The 15860-nt window shown below is 51.5% G+C and overlaps 1 protein-coding gene across 1 annotated transcript in view; it reads right to left on the bottom strand.

Moving 5' to 3' along the window:
- mia3 (MIA SH3 domain ER export factor 3) overlaps positions 1-15860 on the bottom strand; it is a 198645-nt gene that overhangs the window by 131862 nt on the left and 50923 nt on the right. The window contains exon 6 of the mRNA XM_038798968.1: positions 14064-14224. Coding sequence (XP_038654896.1) covers positions 14064-14224 — 161 coding nt within the window. The remainder of the gene's footprint in view (positions 1-14063; positions 14225-15860) is intronic.

Genomic DNA, 15860 nt, shown 5'->3' with positions numbered 1-15860 from the left:
AACCATGCTGGTACACACATGCAGTGCTATACTATTGACATAGATAAAGAGAGAACTTCTTGATAAGTACGTACCAGTCAGGCAGGGAGGAAGGGGTCGAGCGAGGGAACCGTGGTTTACCAAAGAAGTGGAATCTCTTGTTAAGAGGAAGAAGGAGGCCTATGTGAAGATGAGGCGTGAAGTTTCAGTTGGGGCGCTTGATAGTTACAAGGAAGCTAGGAAGGATCTAAAGAGAGAGCTAAGACGAGCAAGGAGGGGACATGAGAAGTCTTTGGCAGGTAGGATCAAGGAAAACCCAAAAGCTTTCTATAGGTATGTCAGCAATAAAAGAATGACTAGGGTAAGAGTAGGGCCAGTCAAGGACAGTGGTGGGAAGTTGTGTGTGGAGGCTGAGGAGGACCCAGGCTATTAGAATAGATGGCATTGATGTGCGTAGGGAAGAAGTGTTGGCAATTCTGGACAAGGTGAAAATAGATATGTCCCCGGGGCCTGATGGGATTTATCCTAGGATTCTCTGGGAAGCCAGGGAAGAGATTGCTGAGCCTTTGGCTTTGATTTTTATGTCATCATTGGCTACAGGAATAGTGCCAGAGGACTGGAGGATAGCAAATGTGGTCCCTTTGTTCAAGAAGGGGAGTAGAGATAACCCCGGTAACTATAGGCCGGTGAGCCTCACGTCTGTTGTGGGTAAAGTCTTGGAGAGGATTATAAGAGATACGATTTATAATCATCTAGATAGGGATAATATGATTAGGGATAGTCAGCATGGTTTTGTGAAGGGTAGGTCATGTCTCACAAACCTTATTGAGTTCTTTGAGAAGGTGACTGAACAGGTAGACGAGGGTAGAGCAGTTGATGTGGTGTATATGGATTTCAGTAAAGCGTTTGATAAGGTTCCCCACAGTCGTCTATTGCAGAAAATACGGAGGCTGGGGATTGAGGGTGATTTAGAGATGTGGATCAGAAATTGGCTAGTTGAAAGAAGACAGAGGGTGGTGGTTGATGGCAAATGTTCAGAATGGAGTTCAGTTACGAGTGGCGTACCACAAGGATCTGTTCTGGGGCCGTTGCTGTTTGTCATTTTTATAAATGACCTAGAGGAGGGCACAGAAGGTTGGGTGAGTAAATTTGCAGACGACACTAAAGTCGGTGGAGTTGTAGACAGTGTGGAAGGATGTTGCAGGTTACAGAGGGACATAGATAAGCTGCAGTGCTGGGCTGAGAGGTGGCAAATGGAGTTTAATGTAGAGAAGTGTGAGGTGATTCACTTTGGAAAGAATAACAGGAATGCGGAATATTTGGCTAATGGTAAAATTCTCAGCAGTGTGGATGAGCAGAGGGATCTCGGTGTCCATGTGCATAGATCCCTGAAAGTTGCCACCCAGGTTGATAGGGTTGTGAAGAAGACCTATGGTGTGTTGGCCTTTATTGGTAGAGGGATTGAGTTCCGGAGCCATGAGGTCATGTTGCAGCTGTACAAAACTCTGGTACGGCCGCATTTGGAGTATTGCGTACAGTTCTGGTCGCCTCATTATAGGAAGGACGTGGAAGCTTTGGAACGGGTGCAGAGGAGATTTACCAGGATTTGCCTGGTATGGAGGGAAAATCTTATGAGGAAAGGCTGATGGACTTGAGGTTGTTTTCGTTAGAGAGAAGAAGGTTAAGAGGTGACTTAATAGAGGCATACAAAATGATCAGAGGGTTAGATAGGGTGGACAGTGACAGCCTTCTCCCGCGGATGGAGGTGGCTAGCACGAGGGGACATAGCCTTAAATTGAGGGGTAATAGATATAGGACAGACGTCAGAGGTAGGTTTTTTAAGCAGAGTGGTGAGGCCATGGAATGCCCTACCTGCAACAGTAGTGAACTCGCCAACATTGAGGGTATTTAAAAGTTTATTGGATAAGCATATGGATGATAATGGCATAGTGTAGGTTAAATGGCCTTTAGTTTTTGACTTCCCATGTCGGTGCAACATCGTGGGCCGAAGGGCCTGTACTACGCTGTATCGTTCTATGTTCTATGAGTACAGCTAAATGCTGGTACACACACACAGATTATGCTTAATACACTACAGCTTATTTAATGGAGCTATTGTCTAGGATACAGGGAGAAAACCCAAGATGCAGATTGTTTGTATATAACAGGAACAGGATTTAGATTTAGAACAGTACAGCACAGAACAGGCCCTTCGGCCCTTGATGTTGTGCCGAGCAATGATCACCCTACTCAAACTCACGTATCCACCCTATACCCGTAACCCAACAACTCCCCCTTAGCCTTACTTTTTAGAACACTACGGGCAATTTAGCATGGCCAATCCACCTAACCCGCACATCTTTGGACTGTGGGAGGAAACCGGAGCACCCGGAGGAAACCCACGCACACACGGGGAGGACGTGCAGACTCCGCACAGACAGTGACCCAGCCGGGAACCGAACCTGGGACCCTGGAGCTGTGAAGCATTGATGCTAACCACTATGCTACCGTGCTGCCCCGATCTAAACATGTAGATCAAAAGGATGCACCAAGCAATCTCTGTACCATTCTCCTGCCAACTGGCTTAATGACAGGTCAACCAATCGTGAACTTGACTGAACTAAATATGAATGATGCTATCTTGGAGCAGGTTACAAACTTGTGATCTAGATCTACAGGCTCAGTGGACATTTGTAAACCAGGAAATAAAAACTCAGTCCAATTTTAAAATGACCGAATATTTAGACTGTGTTACTGCTACATAATACAAAACATTCAATCAGTACACATATCCAGACCACAAAAGGATGGAAGATTTCCTTCCTCAAAAGAACATGCATGAGCCAGTTGGGCTTTTATGATAGCCTCGCCCTATCGCGGGCTCACCCCGCCCCCATCTCAGGCTCACCCCGCCCCCATCGCGGGCTCACCCCGCCCCCATCGCGGGCTCACCCCGCCCCCATCGCGGGCTCGCCCCGCCCCCATCGCAGGCTCGCCCCGCCCCCATCGCAGGCTCGCCCCGCCCCCATCGCGGGCTCGCCCCGCCCCCATCGCTGGCTCGCCCCGCCCCCATCGCTGGCTCACCCCGCCCCCATCGCAGGCTCGCCCCGCCCCCATCGCAGGCTCGCCCCCATCGCAGGCTCGCCCCGCCCCCATCGCAGGCTCGCCCCCATCGCAGGCTCGCCCCGCCCCCATCGCAGGCTCGCCCCGCCCCCATCGCAGGCTCGTCCCCATCGCAGGCTCGCCCCGCCCCCATCGCAGGCTCGCCCCGCCCCATCGCAGGCTCGCCCCGCCCCCATCGCAGGCTCGCCCCGCCCCCATCGCAGGCCCGCCCCGCCCCCATCGCAGGCTCGCCCCGCCCCCATCGCAGGCTCGCCCCGCCCCCATCGCAGGCTCGCCCCGCCCCCATCGCAGGCTCGCCCCGCCCCCATCGCAGGCTCGCCCCGCCCCCATCGCGGGCTCGCCCCGCCCCCATCGCTGGCTCGCCCCGCCCCCATCGCAGGCTCGCCCCCATCGCGGGCTCGCCCCGCCCCCATCGCAGGCTCGCCCCGCCCCCATCGCAGGCTCGCCCCGCCCCCATCGCAGGCTCGCCCCGCCCCCATCGCGGGCTCGCCCCGCCCCCATCGCGGGCTCGCCCCGCCCCCATCGCAGGCTCGCCCCGCCCCCATCGCAGGCTCGCCCCGCCCCCATCGCGGGCTCGCCCCGCCCCCATCGCGGGCTCGCCCCGCCCCCATCGCGGGCTCGCCCCGCCCCCATCGCGGGCTCGCCCCGCCCCCATCGCGGGCTCGCCCCCATCGCAGGCTCGCCCCGCCCCCATCGCAGGCTCGCCCCGCCCCCATCGCAGGCTCGCCCCGGCCCCATCGCAGGCTCGCCCCGCCCCCATCGCAGGCTCGCCCCGCCCCCATCGCAGGCTCGCCCCGCCCCCATCGCAGGCTCGCCCCGCCCCCATCGCGGGCTCGCCCCGCTCCCATCGCGGGCTCGCCCCGCCCCCATCGCGGGCTCGCCCCGCCCCCATCGCGGGCTCGCCCCGCCCCCATCGCGGGCTCGCCCCGCCCCCATCGCAGGCTCGCCCCCATCGCAGGCTCGCCCCGCCCCCATCGCAGGCTCGCCCCGCCCCCATCGCAGGCTCGCCACGCCCCCATCGCAGGCTCGCCCCGCCCCCATCGCAGGCTCGCCCCGCCCCCATCGCAGGCTCGCCCCGCCCCCATCGCAGGCTCACCCCGCCCCCATCGCAGGCTCACCCCGCCCCCATCGCAGGCTCGCCCCCATCGCGGGCTCGCCACGCCCCCATCGTGGGCTCGCCCCGCCCCCATCGCGGGCTCGCCCCGCCCCCATCGCAGGCTCGCCCCCATCGCAGGCTCGCCCCGCCCCCATCGCAGGCTCGCCCCGCCCCCATCGCAGGCTCGCCCCGCCCCCATCGCAGGATCGCCCCGCCCCCATCGCAGGCTCGCCCCGCCCCCATCGCAGGCTCGCCCCGCCCCCATCGCAGGCTCGCCCCGCCCCCATCGCAGGCTCGCCCCGCCCCCATCGCAGGCTCGCCCCGCCCCCATCGCAGGCTCGCCCCGCCCCCATCGCAGGCTCACCCCGCCCCCATCGCAGGCTCACCCCGCCCCCATCGCAGGCTCACCCCGCCCCCATCGCAGGCTCACCCCGCCCCCATCGCAGGCTCGCCCCGCCCCCATCGCGGGCTCGCCACGCCCCCATCGTGGGCTCGCCCCGCCCCCATCGCAGGCTCGCCCCCATCGCAGGCTCGCCCTGCCCCCATCGCAGGCTCGCCCCGCCCCCATCGCGGGCTCGCCCCCATCGCAGGCTCGCCCTGCCCCCATCGCAGGCTCGCCCCGCCCCCATCGCAGGCTCGCCCCCATCGCCTCTATTTTAGCTTCAAAGCTGAAACTTAAGCTACCAAGTCACATTTCACCCCACGCTAACCGCTTTGACTTATAAATCCAGTTTATTACCTTATGGTTAAGATTTCAGTCCAAAATCCATAATGTTATGGAAGGAGAAAACGAACAAGGATCCAGTTGTGGATCCTGACATTTTCCAATTTAACAATAATCTGTTTGCATTCTGCAACTCGCCCAAATGCAAATTGTTACCATATCCGACTCAAAGCGGACAGTATCGTTCCGCTACACCTCTTCTACCTCGAAGGCTGATCACAAGACACCAGCCATCAAACCAGTCGAATAGGAAAACAAACTAGCCTGCAATTGCATTAAGATAAATGCAAATTACTGCAAATGCTGGAATCGGAAAATAAATCCACAATGCTGGAAAACAGAGAGAACGTTTCCAGTCAGGATGACTTTAACAAGAGTCAAACTTGAAAATTTAGTTCTGTTCTCTCCCCACAGATGCAGTCAGGCCTACTGAGATGATCTAACATTTTCTGCTTTTGTCTGCAATTGCATATTATACAGGGCACAGACATGCACAAACTGAGAGATGCATAAACAAACATAATACAAAATTAATTATGAATGTACTGTCTTATATAGAACCGTGTACAAATGTGATGCACATATTTTCTGTGTATACATTATAATACAGATTGTGCAGACATAATCAAAACCTACACTTGCATCTATTGCAGACCTACACTGGCACCAGTTAAGCAACAACTTGTTTTCAAAGCCCTCTATAAGTCTCACCCCTCCACAAGAGTTGTAATCCCTTCCAGTCCTACAACCCTCTCAGATGTCAGTGCTTCTAGCCTCGAGTGGCCCGATTTCAATCACTCCACCAATTTTTTAAATATTTTGAGTACCTAATTCATTTTTTCCAATTAAGGGGCAAATTTAGCAATCCACCCACTGTGCACATCTTTGAACTGTGGGGGGGCGAAACCCACGCAAACACGGGGAGAATGTGCAAACTCCACACAGACAGCGACACACAGCCAGGATCGAACTTGGGACCTCGGCGCTGTGAGGCAGCAGTGCTAACCACTGCACCACCATGCTGCCCCAATCACTCCACCAATGGCAACTGTGCCTTCAACAGCCAACGCTCAAAGTGGCAGAATTTCCACCCTCAACCTCTCCCCTTTCATTTTAACATGCTCCTTAGACCCTATCTCTTTGACCAAGCTTGAGGCCTCCTGCCCAAACATCTTGTGTGGTTCAGGATCAAAATTATTTGATAACACATCTTGTGAAGTGTTTTGGGATTATTACTTTAAAAAAAGATACACAAATACAAGTTATTGTACATGTTTATATAGCTACAGATACCAACATACCAATTGGACCTGCAACAATGAAGATATACACATACTTCCAGTATAGGACTTGACAGAAGTGAGGGAGCCAACGTGCCTACCCCAGCTCAGCCAGTGAATTCAGCGGTACTGTTACTGACTGAGACCAGTTAACTCAGCACAAACAATGGTCACCCTGGTCTGTACAGCTCAGTTATAAATCAAGCTCAACTGAGTAACTTTGATAAATTACAAAACATTTTTTCTAAATGCAGCACAACAATCAGCACAATAGAGCTGATCTATCAGTCAAGATAATAATAATCTGTATGTGTCATAAGTAGGCTTACATTAACACTGCAATGAAGTTACTGTGAAAAGTCACCACATTCCGGCGCCTGTTCGGGTCACAGAGGGAGAATTCAGAATGTCCAATTCACCTAACAGCACGTCTTTCGGGACTTGTGGGAGGAAACCGGAGCACCCAGAGGAAACCCATGCAGACATAGAACATAGAACATAGAACGATACAGCGCAGTACAGGCCCTTCGGCCCTCAATGTTGCACCGACATGGAAAAAAACTAAAGGCCATCTAACCTACACTATGCCCTTATCATCCATATGCTTATCAAAACACGGGGAGAATGTGCAGACTCCGCACAGAGTGACCCAACCGGGAATCGAACCCGTGCCCCATGCGCTGTGAAACGATAGTGCTAACCACTATGCTACCGTGCCGCCCCCGCCTTTATCAATTTATGAAGTTAAATCACCTGTGTACTTTTTTTTAGCCCAAAATACCTTTGTTTTCACATCCAGGGCATTTCAACTGGATGAATAAGTGGGTCAGTGATCAGAAAAGGCTGATAAAAGACCAATCACCTGAAACCTTAACTGTGTTTCCTTCTCTGCTGCTAGACCTCCGAGTATTTCAAACATCTTTCTGCTTTTATAACAGATTTCCAGCATCCACAGTATTTAGCTATTGGATAAGAAAAGCTGTTTGATTAAAAACTCTGTTTCTCAACTTTTCTTTGAAAGGGAAAACCTCAAAATCTCAATATGGGAACATTTATACCAGAACTCGGAGCTGAACGTGACCATCAGCCAACTGGTTAATTGAATGATGAGGTTGTGAATTAATTACGGCACTGGTTTAAGTTTATATTCTTTAACTACAAAGTTTGGTGCCAGCTGACAGAGCAAACTGTTCAACCTCCTTAAGTGACCATGGTAGCAAGATTTAAATTAGAAATGATTTCTGAACAGGATTTTGTTTTAAATGTCTATTCAGGTTGCGACACATGGTGCTAGATTACTAAGCCAGAAACTTAACCACTACGTATTTGCATTGCTGAAGCATGACCCATTTAGATAGGCAGCTTTCATAAGGGCACAAACATTTCTGGCAACGTCAAATTCAGCAGCAACAGGCCATTTGGCTCTTTGAGCTGCTCCACCATTGGATAAGATCGTGGCGGGTCTGACTGTAGTCTCAACTCCACTTTCCTTCTGCTCCCCATTACCTACTATTCCTATACTACTCTAACAAGAATCTATCTACCTCAACCTTGAACATAGAAACATTTTAGGACCTAAATGGAAATATACAATTATAAACAAAATAATTCACTTTAAGTGAAAATGGGGTTTAAATTTGTACACACTGGCCCCAATATTACTCACCATCGATCCCTACTTCACCTGAAGACCACACTGTCCCTCAACACCTGTATAATGTCACAGGAGGTCATAATATATAGTTATAAAATTCAGTAATAAACTGCACACATGCACGGCTATACACGTTTGTAAAAGCTGTCACATCAAGAAAGCAATCTGGATCACTCTTTTTGGGTCTGAAATCTGCCAGCCCCATCCAGCCTGGGCTAGACTTCTTTCTAATACCACACTACATAGCTGGTATTTCTTGTCATAAAATGACATAAAATGTCTAGCTGACATTTCTTGTCCTCTGAAGACACCAAGCTAGCTATTCAATAACAAAACAATTGTTACTAAAGATTCACCACTTCAGAGTAACTGGGCATTAGCAAAAAAATATATGTTACCAGTTTCATCTACAACCAAAGAACACAATGTATCAAAAATGATAAAAATTACATTCAGACACTCGAGCTTCTAATGTAACATTACTTACACACACTTATAAAGCTAAATGTAGGGGCGGCTGACGCAGTGGTTAGCATTGTTGCCTCACGGCACCGAGGACCCAAATTTGATCCCTGCCCCGGGTCACTGTCCGTGTGGAGTTTGCACATTCTCCCCATGTCTGCGTGGGTTTCACTCCCACAACCCAAAGATGTGCAGTGTAGGTGGATTGGCCACGCTAAATTGCCCCTTAATTGATTTTTTAAAAAATAATGCTAAATGTTAAAATCATAAGTTATACCTAACACTTAATCAGAAAAACTGACACCAAGCCAGAGATGGAGAAATTACGGCAAGTGGTCAAATGTTTGGTTAAAGGGTAGGTTTTAAAGAAGTCCTTCAAGGCAGAGGGGTATAAGGAAGCAATTCCAGATCTTAGCTAACGGAACAACTGTTGATGGATAAAGGATGGAGACGATGCACAAGGATGTGATTGCGCTAGAGAGGGTGCAGAGGAGGTTTACAAGAATGAGGCCTGGAATGAAGGACTTGTTATAGGAGGAAAGGTTGAGGACTCTGGGTCTGTACTCTTGGGAGTTTAGATGGATGAGGGGAGATCTCACTGAAACTTACAGAATACTGAGGCGCCTGGATAGAGTAGACGTGGAGAGGATGTTTCCACTGGTAGGAAAAACTAGAACCTCAAAACCCACCCCCACAACCCAAAGATGTGCTGGTTAGGTGGATTGGCCATGCTAAATTGCCCCTTAATTGGGGGGGAAAAATTGGGTACACTAATTTATTTTTAAAAGGGGATCAAGGGTTGCGGGAGAAGGCAGGAAAATAGGGATGAGAAACATATCAGCCATGATTGAATGACGAAGCAGACTCGATAGGCCGAATAGGCTAATTCTGCTCCTATGTTTTATGGTGCAGAGGAGATGCATCAGGATGCTCTCTGGTTGGAGCGTTTCAGCCAGAATAAGCTGGTTTTTCCTTAGAGCAGAGAGAGCTGAGGGGGGGGGGGGGGGGGGGGGGGGGGGGGGGGGGGGGGAACCTGATTGAGGTGTACAAAATTATGAAGGACATATATCTGGTAGATAGGAAGAAACTTTTCCTCTTAGTTGAAGGATCAAGGGCAAAGATTTAAGTAAGGGATAGGAGATTTAGAGGTGATTTGAGGAAAAGCTTTTTCACCCAGGGGGTGGTGGAAATCTGGAACTCGCTGCCTGAAAGGGTGGTCAAGGCAGGAATCCTCACGACATTTTAGAAGCATTTAGATGAGCACTTGAAAAACCATAGCATACAAGGCAATGGAGCAAGTGTTCTAAAATGGGATTAGAGTAGGTACGGTAAAGTTCCACATGACTGTAGGCTGCTTTCCCTTTGGGGGAGAGCTGACAAGTGGTGATTTAACCTGAGGATCACTGCACCTCAGATGGGGCCTTCATGGATAACCTCAGCTGGTACAGGAACTGAACATGTGCTGCTGGACCACTCTGCATCACAAACCAGCTGTCTAGCTAAGTGAGCTAAACCTGCCCCGGGAATAGGATAGGTGCTTGATGGTTGGCACAGTCACAATGGACCGAAGGGCCTCTTTCTGTGCTGTAAAACTCTATACTCTATTAAGGCCAAAATTAGAGGAAGTTCTGTCGTAGGTCAGAGGTAGCAACGGGTGGAGCAACTGGGGATCGGAAGTCAAAGATAAGAGTTATAAAACTGATGCGTTGCTGGATCAACAGCCAAGTGCTTTGCATTTATAAAGGAGTCTTTGCATGAATTTATACAAAGTATTACTAGTGCTATTTTCTTGCACACATATGCATGGCACTATGTTAGTGCATGTATAAAGTTATCTATGCCGCATTTGCACAAATTGGGTACAGATGATATATTTACAATGTCATCTATAATAGTCCCATGCATGGTAGCGCTAGGATTCAATTTACTTTGTTAAATTTGTTCACAGGGCAAGGCCAGCATTTGTTGCCCGTCCCGAAGTGCCCTTGAGGTGGTTTGGCACAACGGAGTGGCTTGCTAGACTATTTCAGAGGACGTTTTACAGCCAACCAAATTGCTGTGGGCGCACAATGACCAGACCCTGTACGGTCAGCAGATCCTGTTCCTTAATAGGACATTAGTGAGCCAGATTGTGTGTTGGGGGGGGGGGGGGGGGGGGTGCTAAGGCAATCTGGTGGTTTCACGGTGACTATTACTATTCCAGATGGACTTCAGCAGGAACTGGATTTGAATGTCCCAGCTGCTGCTGCGGTGGGATTGAACCCGTGTCTCCAGATCAGTAGTCCAGCTCTCTGGATTACCAGCTCAATAACACAGGGTGCCTGTCTTGGACATTTGTGAATGTGATGATGGTGCAGTCACATACCCGTGGCCAGAGCCGTGGCCAGAGCCGTGGCCAGGGGTGGGGTTGATGTGAACCCCCCCCTCCCTTTCCAACACACTGACCTGGCCGATCCGGCCCACCACAGCCGAGTAGGCGACAGCAGCGACTCCAGCCCCGGCTGGCGGGGGCTGCGACTGGCGAGGCGGCGACTCCTGCTCCATGGCTGTGCCGGGGGAGGGCGTCAATGAAGTTTGTCCTGTATTGGAGGCGGGGACCGGGGTCAGGGTCTCAGCTCCATCGGGAGGGTCGCTCCGAGGACGGGCCCAGGACAGACGCTGCCGGCGCCCGGAACAACCGCCGCTGAAAAACACGTCAACACAAGGGGCGCGCGCACGCGCGGCTCGCCGGCCGCTGCCAAAAGGGACCGCTTCCTGCTCCACCTCCCCGGACAGCGCCACCAGCGCTGGAGGACCATCCGTCGCTCACTTCACTCTCTGCCCGCTGTCTCCCAGTCCAGTGACATCCAAAACTTCCACTTCCAAAAGATGCCTCAGAGCAACCTCAAATAGAAAGCAAACTCCTGCAGATGTCTGAAAAGACCCTGAAAACGATGGAAATACTCACGAAATCAGGCAACATCTGCAGAAAGAGCAACAGTTTAGCCTGCCTGACTTGCTGAATATTTCCACAAGTTTGTTTTTATTGATCATCTATTACTGATTCAGAAATATATTTTACATTATTTTCTTCACGTGACACAAAATTTCACACTCAGTTTACTCTGCTCTGCTGTTTTAAAAACCGGCTCGGTGGGATTCATGAGCATCAGCCCCCTGCCTCCCACTGAGGTTCCTTCCAAGGGACCATTCTTCCCTGATATTTACCAGCTCATTCGTTATTCAACCACAGAGGGCATCGCAACAGCAATCCAGAGTGGCAGCTCTGGTTGATTTTCATACCAGAAACCCCTGAGCTAATAATCTTTTTTTTTAATATTTTAAATTCTCCTTTTTCACATTTTCTCCCAAATTTACACCCACCAACAATAATCAATAAATCAGTAACAAATATGTCAATCCCCATATCAATAACAACAATCCCATCTTCCCACCAAACCCCAAACATTAGCCCGCATGTTCACAAACAAATGACAAAAAGGAATCAGGAATCACCCATAGTCACTATCAACACACACCGCCCCCCTCTCCCCAACCCTCCCACCCACCCCCCCAACTAATGTTCGATGTTATCCAGTTCTTGAAAGTGCATAATGAATAATGCCCATGAATTGTAGAACCCCTCCATCCTTCCCCTCAGTTCAAACTTCACCTTCTCAGGAGTCAAGAATTCCAACAGGTCCCCCCGCCACGCCAGGGCACAGGGTGGAGAGGCTGCTCTCCATCCCATCAGGATCCGCTTTCGGGCGATCAACGAGGCGAAGGCTACAACATCTGCCTCCGCCCCCGTTTCCAACCCTGGCTGGTCCGACACCCCGAATATGGCCACCCGGGGGCCCGGGTCCAGTTTCACGTGCACTTTAGAAATTACGAGTAATCCTCTAGCTTTGGACAGGACCAAAACATATGAACGTGATTAGCCGCCCCCTCCACAACACCACCCCCCACCCCCCCCCCCCCCCCCCCCCCCCCCCCCAACCCCGACCCGCAATGTTCACACACATCTTCTACTCCTTCAAAGAATCGGCTCATCCTCGCCCTCGTGAGGTGTGCTCCGTATACCACCTTCAGCTGTATCAGCCCCAACCTCACGCACAAGGTGGAGGCATTCACTCTCCGGTGCACCTCACACCAAAACCCCTCCTCCATATCCTCTCCCAACTCTTCCTCCCACTTTGCTTTGATCCCTTCCAGTGGTGCCTTCTCCTCTTCCGAAATAGCCTCGTATAGCACTGACACTACCCCCTTCTCCAGTCCCCCTGTTGTCAGCACCTCCTCCATCAATGTGGAGGCCGGCTCCACCGGGAAGCTCTGTATCTCCTTTCTGGCAAAATCTCAAACCTGCATGTATCTAAATATTTCTCCCTGCTCCAGCCCATACTTTGCTTCCAGCTCCTTCAGTCCTGCAAACCGACCCCCAAGAAACAAATCTTTTAGTGTCCTAATTCTTTTCTCCTCCCATTTCCGAAAATTTCCATCCCACCTCCCTGGCTCAAATTTGTGGTTCCCCGAATCAGCATTTCCCTTGACCCTGCCCCCAACCCGAATGTTGGCGAAACTGCCTCCAAATTCTCAATGAAGATATCATTACCGGACTCCCTGAGTACTTCCCCGGGGCTATCGAGAGCGACGCTGTTGCTAGTGTTTCAATCCTGATCCCCTGCACAAACTCTCCTCCATTCTGACCCACTGGGAATAAGCCCCTCCGACCCAGCTCCGCACCTTCTCCACATTCGCCGCTCAGTAATAATACATCAGGATCGGTCGACCCAAACCCCCTGCCTGCCTTCCCCTCTGTAGCAGCACCTTTCTCACTCTGGCCACCTTCCCTCACCATATGAACGACGTAATCCTTCCCTCAATCTCTCTGGAAAAAGCCTTTGGCAGGAAAATCGGCAGACATTGAAAAATAAACAGAAATCGCGGCAACACGTTCATTTTAACCGCCTGTACCCGACCCGCCAGTGACAGAGGGAGACCATCCCACCTTGCCAGGTCGGCTTTCACCCTCCTCACCAAACTGATGTTGTACCTGCGGAGCCCCCCCCCCCCCCCCCCCGCTCTCCTGGGCAACCTGCACCCCCCAGGTAACTAAAATGGGTCCGTGCCCGCCGACACCACAAAATACTCACTCGTGTAGATTTAGTTGTGAGCTAATAATCTTGTTGCCCCATTGCATTCACAGGTGAAATCAACCTTACTCCATCAGTATGACACCAGATACTGCCTATCGCCACTGAACCATCACTGGTTTCACCTTAACAGAAAAAGCAGCTGGTTTAGCACAGGGCTAAAGAGCTGGCTTTTAAAACAGACCAAGGCAGGCCAGCAGCACGGTTCAATTCCTGTACCAGCCTCCCCGAACAGGCGCCGGAATGTGGCGACTTGGGGCTTTTCACAGTAACTTCATTTGAAGCCTACTCGTGACAATAAGCGATTTTCATTTCAAAGCTATCATTTCTTCATTGTGATTTTACATCCAGGAATGGCACAGTGGCGCCACCAAGTGGCAGATCACAAATGGCACGACAATGTTCTACATATCATCGGACGGTGCAATGAGGGGAAATAAATCAGGGAGACCTTGCTACATCCCTGCCAGCACCTGAAAATGCAATAGCACAGGTATGGCCCGTTAAGAACTGTTAACTTGATGCAAATGTTAAACGGTAACTGGCACTTGTGGAACCACAGAACCTCAGAAGGAGGAGGAGGAGGAGTGAAGAAAAGAATGAAAGAACTTACATACGCCAAGAGTGACTGAGCAACAGGCCCCACATTGCGCTTGATCAGCAGGACACCAGCATTCAGCACTGTGACAATCCATGGGAGGAACCGACTGTGCTCCTGCAGCTGACTTCTATCCATGGTCGCACTGTTGTCCAGGGTGGAAGGGGTCACTGGGACTGCAATCAGAATGTAAACAGCAACTTAGCACAAAGACTGAATGTTTCCGTCACACACTCATCCAAATAATGGAACATGGGAACGGGTGCTCATTCGGCCCCCTCAAAATTGTCCTACCACTGAATTGGTGATTTGTGACCTAAATCCCACCTTTGCCCAATATCCATTCAAATCTGTGGCTAACGACTTCCGGTGGCGGATGAGAGCAGGGGGGCCACAGCAAGAAGAGCTCACGCCGGTGGCCTGAATTTGCGGCGATTTCTCCAAGTCACCCATCAACCCCCAACTATCGTCAGCCTTTGGGGCTATCATGGGCAGCTAGCGGGGCCGGTTTAAAAACCGGAGAAGAACCCCACGCGGGTGTTGGGCGGCGGGGGCTGAGGCGCTGGGTCCAGCGCGGCGTAGAGGTCGGAGCAGCGGGGATGGAGCTACAAGGAGGCCCAGGCGGCAGGCCCGAGACCAGGGCACGATGTAGGTGGGGTGCCCCACATCGGATGGCTCCCACCTAAGATGAAGTAAGAAGGTTGAAGTCCGGTCCCAGGGGAGCTCTGGGGAAATGTAGAGGAGAAGAGAAAGAAGGTTAAAAGAAGTTTGGTGAAAGGTTTTATTTCTCCCTTTTTTTTTGTGTGTGAAGGAAGAAAAAAAAATTTTTCAAAATAAAAATTGAGTGATGAAGGACAGGAGGGTGGAAGGATAAAGAAAAGAAAGGAAAAACTATAAGCTGCTAAAGGATGCGAAGAGCAGTGTCGAAGAAAGGAGGAAACGCGGGTTCACCGCTGAATGGGAGGACGAGCAAAAATGCTGACAAGATGGCGGAAGCCGAACCGCAAGGCAGGGCCGCACTACTTACAGTGGAGAAGGTGACCGAGGTTCTGGCTGTGGAGCTGGAAAAGCAGTTCACGAGGCACATGGAAGCTTTGGGGAAGGTGACGGTGATCGCATTGAAGTCATTGGTGGAGGAGGCAATCGCCCGGTGAGGGTGGCCGAGGTGAGAGCAGGGCGAGAAGACGAAGGAAGTGGAGGAGGCCGTGTCACGGCAGAGAGACCAGGTCACCTCGATGGGGGACGAGCTGCGGAGGGTGGTGGAGGTGAACAGAAGACTCCGAGCAAAGCTCGAAGACTTGAGAACCGCTCAAGGCGGCACAATTTGAGAATTGCTGTGGGATGGTACTTCGGTTCGGATCTACCAGGACTTGACGGTGGAGTTATCAAAAAGACAAGCGGCGTTTGGGCGAGTTACGGCGACGTTGTACAAGGGGGTGCAATTTGGTATGGTGTACCCGGCGAAGTTGAGGGTAACGTATAACACCAAAGACTTTTAATTTGAGACAGCGGAGGCGGCTGAGGCGTTCGTGAGGGCAGAAGGCTTGGGACAGACGTGAAGAGCGGAACTGGAAGAGAGACTGTGGACTGTGTTTGGTTGTACAGGTCAGAGCCACCCCGGGGAGACCGTGAGATGCAGGAATTTCTAGATGGGTTGGAGTACCCGAGGCTAGAGGAGGGGGACAGGGCTACATTAGAAGGAGCAATAGTAGAGCAGGAGATAAAGGATGCGATTGGGAAGATGCAGTCGGGGAAGGTGGCAGGGCCGGATGGGTTTCCGGTGGAATATTATTTAAAAATTCAAGGATAAGT

Source organism: Scyliorhinus canicula, chromosome 6 (genome assembly GCF_902713615.1).
Source record: "Scyliorhinus canicula chromosome 6, sScyCan1.1, whole genome shotgun sequence".
NCBI lineage: Eukaryota > Metazoa > Chordata > Chondrichthyes > Carcharhiniformes > Scyliorhinidae > Scyliorhinus > Scyliorhinus canicula.
The sequence above is the reverse complement of the archived record's forward strand: the minus strand, read 5'-3'. Positions and strand labels throughout refer to the sequence as shown.